We start from the raw sequence: 17792 nt of genomic DNA, 5'->3' as shown, positions 1-17792 counted from the left end.
CTTCCTCCAGACTTAACCCCGGTTCCTGGGGCAGGGCGGGGGTGGGGAGAGGGCGTCCCAGACCGACTCGTCTCATCTGGCATGAACAATACAAAGCTCTCAAGCCATGAAACGTCGTGAGGGCGCCTGAGCGGAGCTTCATCCGGCTAAGTGAAAGAAGCTGGTCGGGAAAGGCTATCTACGTTGCGTGATTCCAAGCGCGTGACCTGGAAAAAAGCAAAACTATGGAGACGGGGAAAAGATCGGCGGCTGCCAGGGGTTGGGATAGGAGGGGCGGAGGGACGGAGCACCGGGGACGTTTAGGGCAGAGAAACTAGGATACTATCACAACGGATGCACGCATTTGCTGAAACCCACAGAATGCACAACACGGAGTGAATGCTAACATAAACCGTAGGCTTGAGATAAGAATGCACGGACACAAGGCCCATCAACCCTAACAAATGCAGGGCGGTGATGGTAAGAGAGACAGGGGGCGGGGTGACAAGAGTATATGGCAACTCTGTACTCTCCACTCTTTTTTTTTTTTTTTTAAATAAACCTGACGTTGCCCCAATAAATAAAGTTTATTATTAATTAAAAAGACAGACACAGAGCCTGACGCAGGATTATTTTCTCGTCAGCTCGGAGCGTCTTACCCTTCTGGGGCTCACAAGCTTTGGACCAAGAAAGGTCCTGCTGGCCCGCTTTCGCACCGGGAGCCGCTGGCATTGACTCCATTCCCCTGCTTGTACCTCAGTTTCCTCATCTGCACAATGGGGACCACGGCGGTTGAGGTCTCGGGGCACGTTAAATGGAATGCAGTCGTTTGGTCAGCACACCAGGGGCGCTGCACCCCCAGAGGCAGGATCCTTCCCCTGCCTTCTTCTCCTGGCCGGCTGTGGGCATCCAAGGACAGCCCCACCCATCGATGGTTCATCCATTCTTGAGCCAACCAGGGCCTGATCCATCCCCAGGGCCCCCGCTCAGTGCACCCACCCAGCAAATGCCCAGTCACCACAAACCTTTCCTCCTCTGTCCCCTGAAGCGGAGACGAGCGGAGGCAGATGTTATAATACTGGAGGAACAGCAGAAGTTGGGGCTACGTGGATAGACCCTGGCGCTGGATGTCCTGGATTAGAACGCCAGCTCCAACAGCCACCTCTGAAGCTGTCACTCAGAGCTACGGCCACGCTGGGCACCCGCCAGAACCTACAGGCACCTCCTCTGGGACCGGGGCCGGCGCAGGGCTTCGTGAGGCCCCAGAGGCTGCAGGGAGGCAGTGAGAACGCTAACCCGAGGCCCCAGAGGCCGTGCCGATGGGCTTACAGGCAACAGGGGACAGCAAGAAAAAGCCATGTGTCTGGCTCTTGCCTGGTGAACATGAGTTCCCCAGCGGAAGTCCTGCCTTGTGAAACTCAGAAAGCGTTCTGTGCCACACGGGGACAGACAGTAAATAACTGGGATTCAGGCACTGGACACTCTGCAGGTTTATTTCTTCAATTCAACTAGGAAACAAAACCTTGGTGCTTGGAAAGGCCCATGCGCAACAGCACTGGCCCCAGTGTTTGAGGGGCTGGATGCTACTGCGGAATTGGGGGGCGGGACGGACAGTCTGAGTGGCCAAGAGTCCGGGATGAGCCACCAATGAGGCCGACCACCAACACGAGGTCTGAACTGTCACCAACAAAGCCAGTGGGGATATTCAATGGGCTGGAACTTCCAAGGCCCCGAATTCCATCTCAGACACCACCCCCAGGCGGGAGACCTCCCCCTGCATCACCGCTGCCACTCCTGTGGGTCCCACCAGCAGCGGCGTCAGGTGGGGACCCCCTAGAGTCCTCTGCCAGGGTGAGTGTCTGGATGGTGAGCCGAACAGCCACCCAGCGCAGTCTTCAAGGCTCCTCTAGCAAGAGCTCCGTGGAGGCACCTAAAAGGAGACATCTGGGCAGGGGCAATGTCTAAGGGGTCACAGTCAATTCTGGAAGCTTCCGGGCATCAGGAAGGGCAGACAGGGGACAGGAGGGAGGCCCACCAAAGATGGTTAAGTGCAAAAGAGAGATTTCTAGCTGGCCTGGAGGTCCCTTGACAATGACCCCCCCCCCCCCCCGCCGGCACCCGGGTGGGCGGGGCAAACCACGTGGATCCTCTGCTCGGGAAGGGTCATAGAGGGTCTGTCTGGAGCTCAGACTGGCCTGTGACGCCCTGGGGCCCAGCAGCCTGGGGAGGCGCGGACTGTCGCTCCTTAAGGCACAGCTGAGACTCGGGAGGCTGAGAAGCTCCACTCTGGGTCCATGACCCAGCAGGGAGGACAGCTGCGCCCTGCATGCCCGCAGATCTCAGGAGAGAGCAGGGGGAAAGAAAGAGGGAAGAGGTGTGGGCATACGGGACAGCGGGGAGGCTGAGAAGCAGGGAGGAGAGAGACGCACAGAGACACAGGCACGGGAACTCAGGCAGGAGACAGCCCCGAGGAGGAGAGAGGAGAGAGAGGGTAGCAGAGCCGTGGGGTCTTCCTGGGCTACTCTGGCTGCTGAACACCAGGGTGGCCCCACCTGGCATAGCTGGGCCAGCCCCCCAGCCTCACTGGCAGGGCCGGGCTGGGAGTCCTAGTGGGCAGAGGAGGAGCGTCAGAGGGCAAAGGCACCCGAGCAGATGCGAGTGTAGACACTCTGGTCGAGGGGCAGGTAGTGGCCCTGCTTCAGGTCCAGGAAGAAGAGCCGGTCCGAGGTCTGGCGTGGGTCAAAGCCCTCATGCTGCAGCCGAGTCTTCTGGATCTTGAAGGTGCCTGTAGGGGCGAGGATGGGGATACTCAGCAAGGGGGTTCCAGGGACCCCCAACTCACCATCCTCTCCTACACCTCCAGGCTTCTGCATAGACCATCCCCTCGGCTGGAAACATTCTTCCTCATTTTGTCTGCCTGATTCTCCTTTGCCCTTCAGATCCTGACTTCATGCCCCCTCCTCCAGGGAGGCCTCCCTGACTACCCCCATCACAGCCGCATACTCTGTGTACTCCCTGCCTGGTCACATGTACAGCCCCGAGACCAAAGCAGGGCTGAGTCTGTCACACGGTAGGTCAGGGGGCAGCAGCCTGTAGCCGAGGGCCAAATTTGGCCCATCATCTGTTTTGTAAATAGTTTTATTGGCATGAAGGTATGCCTACCCATTTACACATTGTCTAGGACAGCTTTTATACCACAGAACCAGAGGTGTATGGGACAGAGACTGCATGGCCCCAAAACTGAAAATACTTACTATCTGGTCCTTTAAGAAAAAGTTTGCACTCCCTACAGTGAACAAGTAAAGGAAGGTTTCATGAAAGATAAGCCTAGGAGCACCTGGGTGGCTCAGCTGGTTAAGCATCTGACTTTGGCTCAGCTCATGCTCTTGAGGTTCATGGGTTCAAGCCCTATATCGGCCTCTCTACTGTCAGCACAGAGTGCTCTTTAGATCCTCTGTCCCCCTCTCCTTGTGCCCCTTCCTTGCTCTCTCTGTGTGTGTCTCTCTCTCTCAAAAGTAAATAAACATTGGGGCACCTGGGTAGCTCAGTCAGTTGAGCATCTGACTTCGGCTCAAGTCATGATCTCACAGTTGGTGAGTTTGAGCCCCACGTCGGGCTCTGTGCTGATGGCTCGGAGCCTGGAGCCTGCTTCAGATTCTGTGTCTGTCTCCCTCTCTCTGCCCCTTCCCTGCTCATGCTCTGTCTCTGTCTCTCAAAAATGAACAAACATTAAAAAAATGGTTTTTTTTAAGTAAATAAGCATTAAAAAAAAAAAAGATAAAGCTAAGGGTTCAGGCTAGTAGGAAAAAATGGACGAGGGATACCTGTATGCTTTAGAGTTGAGAAGGTGTCTTGTTCAAAATAAAACTTCAAAAGCATAAACCATAACATTAAAAAAAGGGGGGGGGGGTAAGTTTGTATCAAAATTAAGGGCTTCTTTTCAACAAAAGCCCCATAAACAAGGTTAACGGTTCGACTCCCAAATAGAAGACTTCTGATGTCCGAAACTGCTACAGAATTAACATCTGGACTATTAGGAGAAACTCTCACAAATCGAAAAGAAAAAGACAGCAAGGCTATACAAAGATGGGCAAAAGATACAAACAGGCAATTTACAGAAGCAGGAAATCTCCCAGATAACAAGATGATTTGCTCAAAGTTCCTAGTCACCAGAAAAAATGCAGGAAATGGAAGAAATGCCCCAAACACTGCAGAATGCCTAGTGGGGGTAGGATCGAGGAATGGAAATAAATAACGATGCTAATGAAACAAGAGAAAGGCCCTGCATGAGCCCACCATGCCTGCTAGCCACGAACCATCGTGTCAGACTTGGCACAACGATCTGAACCAGGACAAATAAGCAAATGGTCGTTGAACCAAAAGACAGATGGACGGACAGACGGAGAGGCGAGAGGCCGCACCTGTAGTGTCCACTTGGGGCAGGAGGCGTAGGAAGATGGGCCGGGCATAGGGTGCCAGCACCTTCTGCAGCTCTTGGTACAGCACATTGGGGCTCAGCTGGCCGTGGGGGTCCGCGATGGCCGCCATGCCTGCTTTGCCCTCTACTCCTGGAGATAGAGGTTTCACTGAGAACACCCCACCTTTTGTGCCGCCGCAGGACTGAATACACCCTCAGACAGAGGCCCCTGGTCTCTGATCTCTAGTCCCTTCCGTCTGAGATAACACTTGCTGAAGCAGCAATCATTATTATTATTGAGCTTTTGCTGTCGCTGCAACTCTGAGACAGTCACTTTCACGATCCCATGTACTGGATAAGGAAACCGAAGGGTTATCATCCAGGAGGGGTAACTCCAGCTCCAGTGCCCCGACGCAGGTTGCTATGTGCAGTTATCCGAGCTGAGCACTGCCCAAGAGCACCTGTACCTCCAAGCTCATGCAGGTTGGGCTCCTCTGGGGCTGCCATACCCTAGGACCACCCCCACAAACCCAGCTTGCCTGGCACAGCCACCCCGTACACAGCCACATCTGTCTGGCCCAGCAGGCGGCTGAGCACGCCCTCCACCTCAGTAGTGGAGACATTCTCCCCACGCCAGCGGAAGGTGTCCCCGCCGCGGTCCCGGAAGTACATGTAGCCCAGCTCATCCATCACCAGCACGTCACCTGGGAGAGGGGAGGAGGAGAGGTAAGATGGTGGCCCGCCGTCCCCACAGCCAGCCCCCAGGACCTTCGCACCTGAGAGGTAGGCGCTGTCGCCCTTGCGGAAGACACTGTGGGCGATCTTCTTGCTGGTGGCGCTCTCGCTGATGTAGCCATCGAAGCGACGCAGCGGGTCCTGCTGGTTGATCTGGCCCACGAGGAGGCCAGGCTCCCCTGGAGAGGAGGCCACCCTCAGGCTGCGCTGGGTGGGCAGGGGGCGGGGGCCCCGGTTCCCCAGGGGACTGGGCAGGGCCTGGCTCACCGGCCTGACACGGGATGCAGAGGCCCTGGGCATCCCGCAGTAGCTCCATGGTGTCCTCGTTGACCTTCACCAGCCGGATGGGGTACACGTGGGGCAAGATACGGCTGTTAAAGCCACAGGAGCCGACCTGGGATGGGCGAGCCACGTCGGTGAGGAGCCCCGTGGGGAACGGTGTCCTCCCCACTGACGTCTTGCCTCTCCTGCCCCAGGGCCTGGAATTAGCACGCCGCGTCCCTGAACTCTGTGGCCTTGGGCGATCCGAAAAAGGGGGTATTAAGGGCAGTGCCGCCTTCCCAGGACTCATGCCCCTCCTCCCATCTCCCCGGCCTCCTTTGGCCATCATCTCGTGAGGAAACCTGCTGACCGGTCACCACTTCCTGGTCCCTAAAACCCTCTATGCTGGCAGGAAGTGAATGCCTGGGGTAACCCCGGAGCCACGTGGGGACACTGGCAGAGCTTCTGCCCGCTCCCCGCTGCATGCCACCTTGCCTGGCTCAGTCCAGTGAGCACAAATCCCTGTCTAATGGGTCTGTGCTGCTGTGTGCCGTTGGGTACGTCTGTTACGTACCCAACACAGCAACCTGTGTTAATGCAGCCAGAGTGTCTTCAACAGACATGCACGGTGGGGGCAGTGCCTTGTTCTCAGGTCCTGAGGACCCAAAACAGAGACAGACAGGAAACAAATCACTGCCCCTCCGGTGCTTGCTTTATTGTGGTGCTTGCTTTATTGTTATTCTCGTTAGCTGTGCCTGGCTTAGGATGGGAGGAGTTTGATAAGGCAGCAGGGTCCTGCTAAGGCAGGATGGAAACATTAATTGCGAATCATAAAAGCAATTGCAGAGAGTTTGCAACCTGGGGGTGCGGCGCTGAGCTCCTGATTACGTCGGGTGATTAGAACAGGCCCAATGGGCTGTCGTCCCCATGTACAGAGGAGGAAGCCAAGGCCCAAGGAGTCTGAGTGCCTTACCCAGTAGGAGGGGATGGGCACCCCAACCCTGGCCCCTGGATCCCCCAGAGTCCCACTCTCCCCCCGCCAGTTCCACAGGTGCAAACAGAAAAGGCTGAGGCCTTTGCCCAAGGTACACGTGGCCTCACCGAGGACTTGAATTCAGGTCAAGCCACTAACTGTGCATGCCGGAAGAGGGACCGCCCCCCCCCCCCCCCCCCCGCGCGCCCCGGCAGTCCCAGGCGCCCCCCGCCCCCTTCCCCTGCCCTGTGCCACCTGGCCGGGCCCTCCCAGCAGATCAGGCTGCTCTGGGAGAACGCGGGGCCGGGGAGGCAGAGGTAGCAGCGATCCCGGAAGGTCAGAGCCTGCCCCGCGCCGCCCCACCGCCGCCCACCTTCCCGTCCACGTTGGCAATGCTGCAGTTACACTCGGTCGCTCCATAGAACTCGCCGATCTGGCGCACGCCGAAGCGCTCGGTGAACTCCTCCCAGATGGCCGGCCGCAGCCCGTTGCCCACGGCCAGGCGCACGCGGTGCCGCCCCTCGGCCTCGCGCACCGGCTGCTTCAGCAGGTAGCGGCAGATCTCCCCGATGTACTGGACCACCTGGGGGCGGGAGAGGGGGGGAAGCGAGGGTTGGGCGGCCACGCCGGGCCCCAGCCCCCGAGCCACCCCTCCAACCTGGGCGCTAGGGACAAAGCGCTCTTAAAGGGCGATGGTAACAAAACGGCCCAGGCCGTGTACGCCTGCCCCTCGCCCGCATCCACGCCAGGGGCAGGGGCCGAGAGGATGCGGTCAGCGTCCCCCATGCCCCTCCGCGCTCCGTCCATCCCCACGCTGCCTCTCTGACCCGAACCTCAGCGCCCCCCCCCCCACCTCCACAGGGCTCCTTCCCTCCCTGTCTCAAGGCTCCACCCCCCGGGGGGGGGGAGGAGTCATCTCCCAGATACCCCAGGTGCCTTCAAGTCCTTATCTGAGGTTTGGCTTCCCAAGGATTACCCCCGATCACCACCACCACCAATTTTACTAGGGGTCACAGACAGTAAGTAACCGGACCAAAGCTGATAAGTGATAGTCCTTGATTTGAATCTGGGCATCGCGGCCGGAGTGTGAATGAAACAGTTACACGCTCAGGATGAAGCGCCAAGTTGATCATGACATTTCCAAAGTGTTCACAGCGTCCCCTCACCAACAGGATCAAGTCCAAATTTCTGCCAGTGGTCAATTCCCTTTGCCCTCCCCCCCCCCTGCCCTCACTGCCTCCCTCCTTCCCTTTCGCACCAACACCCTATGCCACACAGGGCTCCTCAGGGCCTTTGCACATGCTATGCCCGCTGCCTGGAGCGAAAATCCTTCCCCAGGGATGCATCTGGGTCCCCAGGGTTTGGGCCAAATATCACTGCCGCGGAGAGGCATTCCCTGCACAGTGCTTGTTGAATCCCTGATGAATAAACACATGTGCTGAGTATTCTACCGCCAAACACAGAGCTCATCCGTTTAATTCTCCCAACACTCCACGCGGGACAGGAAGGCATGAGATTCACAGAGGGAAACAGCCTGTCCAAGATCATCAGCTGCTGGACACGAGGCAAGCCCAGGATGGGGCAAGGGCAGCAGAGCCTGAAGGTGGGGAGTTCTCTCCCTCGGTCCCTAGGCTCAGGTCAGTGCTTTTGCGGGGGGCCCAGCCCACGCCAACCTAAGACACAGCGGGGCCAACCAGCCCAGTCCGTCCCCAGCTAGTAACTGGTTCAAGGGTGAGCACATGACGAGAATTAGGCCAATGAGAATCAACCCCAGACTGTCGCTACCTGAGCTGCTGAAAACCTGCCAGAAGAAACAGGGCTAAGAAGGAAGCTGCACACCTAGGAAGGAGAAAAACAAGAAATGGACAGAGACAGAGCACCTCCTGGATCAGGTCGTGCCTGAAGCTGTCCAGCTCTCAGCTGTCCTCTTCAGGCCAGGGGAGGGACAACCCAGCCACGATTGAGGCAGCGGAGGGAGACAATGACACCGTCCCCCCCCCCCCCCCACCAACCATGGCCCTGAGTCTGTGTCACGCTGAGAGCAAACAGCTGATCTTTACCTCTGCCTGGACCCCGGGACAGACCCAGGGCTGAAGGGAAGACAACTCAGGTCAGCTCAGAGAGGCAGACATCAGATGGCCTATGCCAACACCTCCAGCCTGCACAGTGGCACCTAGATAGAGGCTGGGAGCAGATCATCGACCAGGGACCCTGCTACAACTCCCCCGCGTCAGGGTGACCTTGTACACTAGGTGCACTCACCCCAGCGGGCAGGGAGAGACACAGGCACCACACATTCAGCCCCCCCCCCAGGGATGAGGAGGGGTGGAGTCACCTGTCCCCTGCCCGTCTGTTGCTACACAGCGAAGAAAGTGGGGTTCTAATGTTTATTTATTTTTGAGAGAGAGAGACAGAGACAGAGCGTGAGCAGGGGAGGGGCAGAGACAGAGGGAGACACAGAATCCGAAGCAGGCTCCAGGCTCCGAGCTGTCAGTGCAGAGCCCGACGTGGGGCTCGAACCCATGAACAGGGAGATCACAACCCGAGCCGAAATCGAATGCTTAATCAACTGAGCCACCCAGGAGCCCCGAAAGTGGGGCTCTAAATGACAGCCCGCTGCCTCCCCTGAGGATGGATGGACTGTTGTTTGGGCCTGGGGCCACCGCTGCAAGTAAACAGCAGCCAAGCAGTTTCCCTGTCCAACAGCCAAGGGATGGGATTTCCGAACCCAAATGCATGCACTGCTTTTGTCAATGTCCTTGTTAAACTTGACCTTTGAGGATTCCGTCCTCTATTCCTTAAAGAGCCCCTCAGTGTTTAGCACGTACCTTCTTTTAGACACAGAAATTCCCCTTCTTAGAAACAGACTACCAAGGGTCCAGAGACGGTGAATGATGCCCGATGCAGCACAGCATGTCAAGGACAAAGAGGGGGACCACCTGACACCACGGGCCTCCCAGTGGGAGGGCACAGCACCACCGACAAGGAATCCTTGCCAAAAGAGTTGAACTTGAAGCTGATCAAATATCTAGACCAGGGGTTCTCAACCACAGGCAGTTCTGTCCCCCCAGAACACTTGGCAACATCTGGATGCATTTTGAACGGTCACGACTGGTGGGGGGTGGGGGTGCGTGGGATGCTCTTGGCCTCTAGTGATGTCAGGTCAGGAATGCCTGTCAATATCCTGCAGTGCACAGGATGGCCCCCAGAGCAGAGACTGATCCAGCCCCAAATATCCCAAGCATCATGGTGGAGAGACACTGTGCTAGACCCAACAACTCCCAATGGACAGGAAATGCCAGGGACAGAGGAACACGTTAAGAGACACTGTCTCCAGATCGGGAACATACTACAGGACAAGCAACTTCCTTTCTTCAGTAAATACACACGAGATGGGGAAAAAAAGAGAAGCAAGAGGTTCCTACAGATGAAAGGATTCCCATGAGACACATTGACGGTCGAAATGTGTGCGTCTCCTCTAAAAACGGATTTTGTCCGAATTCTAGAAACAGGGGAAAGACCACCTTTTTGACAAGGCGAGTCCCTGGGGATTGAGCCTCTGCCCAGATTCCTGATGACACTGCGGGGGTCACTGTCACTTTTTGGCTGTGATGGCGGCGCTGAGCTTACAGGTTTTTTTTTTCTTTTCTTGTTGCATTCACGTATACCTAAAATTGACCATCTGAAGGACTTTTAAGTGCACAGCTCGGTAGTATTAAGTACATTCACACTGGGAGCCAGCCATCACCATCCACCGGAACTCCTTTCGTCTTGGAGAACCGGGACTCTGTCCCCACTAGACGCTGGGTCCCCACCCCCTCCGGCGGCCCCATTGGCTTCCATGTTTCAGCTGTTGTAAATTGCGCTGCTGTGAACCTTCGTGTGCAAATATCTCTTCGAGACCCTGCTTTCACGCCTTTTGTCTTAGAAACAGCCCTCACCAGACACAAAAAGCCACACAGTATCTGATCCCATTTACAAGAAAGGTCCAGGACAGGCAAATCCATAAAGATAGAGAGCAAATTAGTGGCTACCCCAGGCACGGGGGTGGGGGAACAGGGCTGGGGAGTGACTGCTGATACCAGGTTTTCCTTCAGGCATGATGGAAATGTTCTGGAATTAGAGGTGATGGTTACACAACATGGTGAATGTACTAAGGGTCACTAACTGTCTGCTTTAAAAATGGTTTATTTCGGGGCGCCTGGGTGGCTCAGTCGGTTGGACGTCCGACTTCGGCTCAGGTCATGATCTCGTGGTCTGTGAGTTCGAGCCCCGCGTCGGGCTCTGTGCTGACAGCTCAGAGCCTGGAGCCTGTTTCCGATTCTGTGTCTCCCTCTCTCTCTGACCTTCCCCCGTTCATGCTCTGTCTGTCTCTGTCTCAAAAATGAATAAATGTTAAAAAAAAAATTAAAAAAAAAAAACGAATTTTGCCTCAAAAGCAAAACAGTCCTCATCTTTCAGAGGTTTTCCAGAAACATCTATGTAGGAAACACATTGCTCTCTGGGGGTTGTTTCACAATGATGCCGAAGGAGGGATGTGGGTGGGGCTAGAGAGGGCAGGATGGGGTGTTTGAAGGCCCCTGGGGCCAGTGACAGGTGCAAAAGAGAAAATCCTCCTCGGATTTCCTTTGGTTAGTGAAATCAGGTACTGATGTAGGTCTTTCCCCAAAGCAAAGCACTGTCACTCGAACTTTCAGAAAGCGGTGGGGGGTGATCTGTATTCACAACTCTCAATAATCAAGTGGATCAAACAGACCCGCTTGCACTTCAAGACTTGGTTTAACAACGTTCCTCAAGGGCCGCCCGCAAGGAAAAAAGGAAAATCCTCAAAAGGAGAGCAAATCAGTCATTGCCCCCCCAAAGACCCCCAAGATGCCAACCCAGAGCCCCCACCCTGCCTAGCTGTGTGACCTGGGCAGCTGGCCTAACCTCTCTGGGCCCCACCCATCCAAGGTGAGGTGGGCACCTGCCAACTTGCCAGTCCCTGGACACATCCCATTCTCTCTTCTCCTCACCCCTTCTTCCTGGAGGCAGGTGATAGCACCTGTATTTCTATCCTCATCAGGACACTGAAATCCGCAGCCTGGTTTCCTCTCACCGTGGAGGGGAGAAGAGAGGAAGGACCGGGTCCTAGCGCCCCCCCCCCTCATTTTCTACAGGACTGTGGACGTTCTCACCCCACCTGAGCCCCACACCTTGTGGCCTTAACCAGAGCAGGGCGGTGACTGCACCCACAGGCCTCATTTCCTGCAGCCACCAGCAGGGAAGGCTGCTGGGGCCCAGGGCGGCGCGTTAAACTCAGGCAGCCTGGCCCCAATTCCAGATGCGTTACACGCCTCAATTTCCCCACCTGCAAAATGGCCTCTGCGATGCCTCTGCCCACTCTCAAGCAGTCCTAAGATTCCATGAAGTTTCCATGTCGAAGTAAGGTTAGCCTGGGGCTGACACGGAGCACGTGCCCAAGAAGCACGTGCCACCTTCCTGTCCCCCTCCGGGGCCCTGGAGAACAGGGGGTCGGGGGAGTGGCTGCCCTACAGCGGAGGACCTGCAGGTGGAGGGCGGGGCAGCGTGCGGGAGGGGCGGGGCCTGACCGTGCAGTTGTACTTGACGCAGTCATCCCAGAAGCGGCTGGCTGAGAACTTCTTGCGGAGGACCACCGTTAGCCCGTAGAGGAGACACTGCCCCACGCCCATGATGTTGCCTGCAGAGGGCGGGCTCGGTGAGGGGTCCCCAGTCCCGGCCCCGCCCCCGCCCGGCCTGCCCACAGTACCTGCTGTGTGGTACAGGGGCAGGCAGTCATAGAGCACGTCTGCCACCTGCATGCTGTAGGCGTAGTGGCCGAAGGCTGCGATGCGGTAGTACCTGCGGGGGGTGGGGGCAGGGAGTGCAGGGGCTGGGGCTTATGTCCTCCAAGGTATGGGAGTGGGGGGGAATCTGTGGCGGGGGAGGGGACACAGCAGGGACCCAGGCAGAGCCAGCCCAGCTCACAGCGGGGGGGGGGGGGGGGGGGGGGGGGTCTGGTTTAGGATTTGAGACCCTCCCGCGGACGGAGCGGCAGTGTCCTGAGATGGGCCGTGCGTCTTCCCCGGGGGTGAAGACAGAAATGTCCCCAAGATCCCAACAAGAGCGGAGAGAAGGGGTCGGCCGTAGAGGCGACCGGGAGTCACCCTCCAAAGCTGGGGTGATGCCCACGGGCCCCCCTCACCTGCTGTGCACTACAATAGCGGCCTTGGGCAGCCCCGTGGTCCCCGACGTGTAGATGTAGAAGAGTCGATCTGCAGGAGACGCATGTGTTGGGGTCTGAGGAGGAGGGGGTGGGGGGCGGGGGGCACTGGCGGCGGAAGGCGGGTGTCCCGTGCTAGCCTCACCATCCATTCCCTTGTCAGGGGGCTGTGCCAGGGGGGCGGTGGAGGCCTCCTTCAGCAACGGGTCCAGGAGTCGGGCGTCCGGCAGGATGCCCTCAGGCCCCAGTTCTCCAGAGCAGAACTTGAGCAGACTCTTCCCCAGCTGTCCGCTCACCTCGGCCACCGCTGCAGCCCAGAACAGACGTCACGGTCAAGGGCGGCCTGGGATGTACACGCCATCTCGCCGCTCCCCGCCCCCCGGAAGGCCCCAGGCCCCCCCCCCCCCAAGATGCCAGCTGCGCCCGGCCTCACCTGCTGCCAGCTCCCCTCCGAAGATGAGGGCCTTGGCACCCGAGGTGCCCAGGCAGAAGGCCAGGGGCTCCCGCCGCAGGTTCACATTGAGCAGCGCGGCTTCCACGCCCGCCTTGGCCAGGCCCAGCCACAGCCCCACGAACTCGGGCCGGCCCTCCAGGAGGATGGCCACCACGTCACCTGGAGTGAAGCCCAGCCGGCAGAAGAGGTTGGCCACGGCATTGGAGTAGGCGTCCAGCTGCGCAAAGGTCCAGCACACGCCGCTGCCCGCGTCCACCAGCGCCAGGCGATCAGGCTGCCTCTGTGCCACCACCTGGAAGATCCGTGGGATGGTGTGGCGGGCACGCTGGTGCCGCCGCAGCTCCAGGCGCACGCGCATCAGCACAGAGAGGCCGCTGGGAGGGGGAAGGGAGGAGAGGCGTCACCGGGTGCCCCGCCCGGCCTCCAGGAGACCTCTCCAAGCCTCAATCTCCATCTGGAGAAAGCAGAGGGAAAGGTCCCTGCACCTCCAAGGACGGCGAGGCTTCGATAAGGACGCTTTGGTTGCTGGGTCTCTCGGGGGGACTGAGAGCGTGAGAAGGGCTGTTGACTGACCAAGTACCGCAGACCGTCCTTGTTTCTCTCTTCTGGGACGTCCGGAGCCTCCCGCAGTCCCCACGAGCACCTGCATGCAGCCTGGACTCCTCATGCTCCACCCACCCGAGCCTGGGGTCCTCGTCATCTCCTCCAGGAAGCCTTCCGGGGCTCGGCCCCTGCACTGTGCCCACTGCTTCCCCATCAAAGCGTAGAGTCCCCCAAACGGGGCCAGGCTGGGGCAGACACCGGCTGGGCTCAGGGAATGCTCTCTTGTTCACCTTGGGAAACCTCCCCATCCTCTGTGCTCCCCCACCAAAGCCCCTGTGCAGAGCCACTCGGTCATGGGTCTGTTCCCCCCACCCCTGGGTCGTGAGCCCCCCGGGGAAGTCACATCTGCACCGGCCGCATGCCCGGTACGTACTAGGTCCATACACAGAGGCCGGACTGTGTTCGTGTCTCCCAACCTGGAACTCGAGGTAGCGGCCAACACAGAGGCAGATTCTTCCACTCACCTCCCAAATGATGAGCACCTATTGGGTGCCAGGTCCACGATGGGCGAGACAGACCCAGCGGTAACCCAGACCTAACCCTTCTCCCCCACCATCTTCCTTCCGCTCCTTCTCCTTTTCCTACCCCTTGCTCACTCACTCCAGCCACAGGGCCCTTCTTGCTGTTTTCCTGAAGACACCACCTGGCATGCTCCCACCCCAGGGCCTTTGCATGGGCTATGCCCCCTGCCTGGACCAAGACAGATCAAGGCCCCACTCTCCTGGAGCGCAGTGAGCCTGCCACAAGCAATCCCACAGGACAGTCTTGGAGGGAGAGAGAGGCGTCTGGAGCTCCCGGGCCGGGCCTGAACCCCACCGCCCACGAGAGCAGCCAGCCTGAGCCTGGCAAGATCTTCGGTGAGAGGAGAGGCCGCCACACGTGAGCACGGTCTCAGGGCAAGGCCGCACTGAGAAGAGGCGCAGGCATAGGGACAGCGGTGAGGAGGCTGCTCCCCAACCGGTTCCCTCCGGGTGCCCGCCCTGTTACTCTCAGGGTGACGACGGCCTCCATGTAGATGAACACCCCTAATCGGAGAGCCCTGCTCATCGAAGCCCCTGTTCCCGCCGCAGGTTAACATCGAGCAGTGCGGCTTCCACGCCCGCCTTGGCCAGGCCCAGCCACAGCCCCGCGAACTCAGGCCGGCACTCAAGGAGGATGGCCACCACGTCACCAGGGGAGGTAACCAGGGGAAGCGACACCTGCATCTGATCAGGAGCCTGGCGCATAGTAGGTGCTCAGTAAACAGAGGTTGAAGGACTGCTTTCAAGCCCCTGACCCTGGAGCCCAGCATCCCGCCCCTCCCTGGCGACCAGTGCAGAGGCCCAGATTTCTTCAGGGCCCCAGACCTGAGCACCTACTTTGCACAGGCGAAGCTGATCGGGATCAGGTGTGAGAAGTCCGATCAGTGGAGGAAGGGGACGGGGGCTGGGGTGGCCAGGGATACTGATGGCAAAGGGGCAGGAGTCATCTTGTGGGGAGATGGGAACGTTCTCCAGGACCTTTGCCCGTGCGGTTCCCACTGTTGAAACATTCTGCCCCAGAGCCCCCACCCCCACCCCCACCCCCATCAGGGTTCCTACACATCCTTTACCTCTCAGCTCCAATGTCCCCCGCCTGGAGAGGTCTCCCAGCCCTGCCCAGCGTGGATCACTATATAGCTGTTTGAAAACACGCTTGCAAATTCTTTGACAGTCGTCCCTTCAAAAGGCAGGTCAGGTCCTATTTTCCCCACCCCTCAGGAGTGGGCAGACTCAGGGACTCGCTTCTAATGAAGAGAATGGGGCAATAGTCATGCTGTGTGATTTCCGAGACTGGGGCTCAGAGACAGCACCTCTCCTCCAGGCACGCAGATGTTCTCACACTCTTTCTGGACGCTGGACCTCGGAACCCAGCGCTGAGTTGTAAGGAAAGGAAGCCAAGACCACATGGAGAGGCCACGTATAGGGGTTCTAACAACATGTCTGAGTGAACAGAGCTTTGGGTAATTCTGGCCCCGGATCCTGAATCTTCCACCTGAGGCTCCAGACACAGCAGAGCAGATAAGATGGTGACATCTTGGCGACATCTGAATTCCTGACCCACAGAAGTCACAGGCAAAGATACTGATCATTGTCTTAAACCTCTAGGTTCTGGGGTAATTTGTTACACAGCCATGGAACTGACGGGTAACTGATACACTCCCAGGCCCTGTTTCACTCCTTCGGAGCGGTCATCACAATCTAAACCCGTCCTCTTCCTTTACCGATTTCCTGAACTTTTTGTTAATTTCTACGAGAGCGAGCACCCAGTTTGTCTGTCTGTTGTGTCCAGGGATACGGTTCCGGGAGGAAGCACAGGACCTGGAACGTAAGGACGATGCTGGTATATCCTGTGGGCGGACTCAAATGCAGCCCTGCCTCTTTTGCCTGCGCACAACTGTACTTGTTTGAAGAGCATCCCCCAAAATTCGTGTCCACCGGAAACCTCAGACCGTGACCTTCTTTGGAAGTAGGGTGTTTGCAGATGTAATTAAGGGAAGTCTGAGATGAGGTCATCCTGGCTCCCCAGTGGGACCTAAATCCAATGACAGGTGTCTTTTTTTTTAATGCCTAAAAACAATTTTTTTTTTAATGTTTATTTACTTTTTGAGAGAGGCAGAGACAGAGCGTGAGTGGGGGAGGGGCAGAGAGAGAGGGAGAGGGAGAAACAGGATCCCACGCAGGCTCTAGGCTCTGAGCTATCAGCACAGAGCCCGAGATCGTGACCTGAGCTGAAGCCGGACGCTCAACCGACTGAGCCACCCAAGCACCCCTTGGTTCTTGCAGTTTGTGGGTTCAAGCCCCGTGGCTCCAGCTTCGAGCCTGGAGCCTGCTTCGGCTCCGGTGTCTTCCTCTCTCTCTGCCCCTCCCCTACTCACGCTTTCTCGCACCCTCTCTCTCTCCCTCAAAAAGCAAATAAATATTTTTTTTAATTTTAATAAATAAATAAATAATAAAGTTTATTTATTTTGAGAGAGACAGAGACAGCGCGAGCAGGGGAGGGACAGAGGGAGGGAGAATCCCAAGCAGGCTCCATACTGTCAGCACAGAGCCCGACGTGGGGCTCAAACCCATGAAACTGTGAGATCGGGACCTGAGCCGAAACCAAGAGTTGGATGCTCAACCAACTGAGCCACCCAGGCGCCCCCAGGTGTCTTTTTAAGAGAGAACACACAAACACAGGGGAGGAGACATGGGGAGACAGAGGCAGAGACTGGAGTGACCTAGTCACAAGTCGTGCGATATCTGGAGCCCTCAGAAGCGCAGCCCAGAGGGAGGAAAAAGCGGCCTGGAGTTCATGGCCTTAGTTCAAATCCTGTTCCACCGCCTACCAGTGGGGCCTGGGCGGACGCTGCCCTCTCTGCAGGCCTCAGTTTCCTTACTTGGAATATCAGGAGACTGAATCCAACAACCTCCAAGGTGTTCTCCATCCAGCTCAACAAAGTGCCAGTCCTGCCACTGCCTTACTTACAAGCAGGAAGTGGGGCCCAGAGCAGCAATTCTCAGCCTATTGGGTGTGAAGTGTGTTAAGTGCCCAACCAAGAAGAAGGGCTGAACCAGAAGGGATCCATTGTTACTCTGCCCAGAGAGAGCCCGCCTCTGGGCTTTGTAAGTATTCTTCTACCTAAGTGCTCTTCCTCTCCCCAGGTCATGGCAAGACTGGCCCCTCTCATCTGCCCACTTGTGCGGGGTGCCCTAACCACCCTGGTTCAAGGAGTCCCTCGCTATCCCTGCCTCGCCCCTACGTGTTCGATCCTTCTGGTCACTGTCTGATGTTTCATCATTTCCTTCTCGGTTATTCTTTTCCCTCACTAGGCTGTGGGCTCCAGAGGATGGGAGAAGTATCTGGCACGTTCACAGCAGGTCACAGTGAACATGGTGTCCCCCCAAGCCCAGATGGGGTGTGGCTCCCAGGAGGTCCTTGGGGATGGATGGAACAAATGACAGTGGCCAGAATCTGACCATCTCACCAGCCCGGCCTGGCCCCCACCAGCACACAATGGGACCCGTGCCCTAATCAGCTCTTCGTGGTTTCCTGGGTCTGCTCTGGGCCAGGCCCCACTCCCTGCATAATGGGGTGAATGGTGGTCCTCAAAAGATAGACCCAATTCCTGGCCCCCAGAACATGT

The 17792-nt window shown here is 57.6% G+C and overlaps 1 protein-coding gene across 4 annotated transcripts in view; it reads right to left on the bottom strand.

The window, feature by feature from the left end:
• Window positions 1-1451: 1451 nt before the first annotated feature.
• The window catches only part of SLC27A1 (solute carrier family 27 member 1), a 32832-nt gene continuing 16491 nt past the window's right edge, over window positions 1452-17792 (bottom strand). For 2 of the 4 annotated variants that reach the window (XM_042978534.1, XM_042978535.1), the window contains exons 3-12: window positions 13022-13416; window positions 12734-12895; window positions 12571-12640; window positions 12136-12227; window positions 11957-12066; window positions 6739-6948; window positions 5399-5525; window positions 4936-5310; window positions 4401-4547; window positions 1452-2764 (exon numbers count right to left, since the gene is read on the bottom strand). In XM_042978534.1, the coding sequence (XP_042834468.1) occupies window positions 2607-2764; window positions 4401-4547; window positions 4936-5310; window positions 5399-5525; window positions 6739-6948; window positions 11957-12066; window positions 12136-12227; window positions 12571-12640; window positions 12734-12895; window positions 13022-13416 (1846 nt within the window). In that variant the 3' untranslated portion in view covers window positions 1452-2606. The remainder of the gene's footprint in view (window positions 2765-4400; window positions 4548-4935; window positions 5311-5398; window positions 5526-6738; window positions 6949-11956; window positions 12067-12135; window positions 12228-12570; window positions 12641-12733; window positions 12896-13021; window positions 13417-17792) is intronic. The other 2 variants (XM_042978536.1, XM_042978537.1) reach the window with 2 other exon arrangements.

Source organism: Panthera tigris, chromosome A2 (assembly GCF_018350195.1).
Source record: "Panthera tigris isolate Pti1 chromosome A2, P.tigris_Pti1_mat1.1, whole genome shotgun sequence".
In the NCBI taxonomy this organism is placed as follows: domain Eukaryota; kingdom Metazoa; phylum Chordata; class Mammalia; order Carnivora; family Felidae; genus Panthera; species Panthera tigris.
The sequence above is the reverse complement of the archived record's forward strand: the minus strand, read 5'-3'. Positions and strand labels throughout refer to the sequence as shown.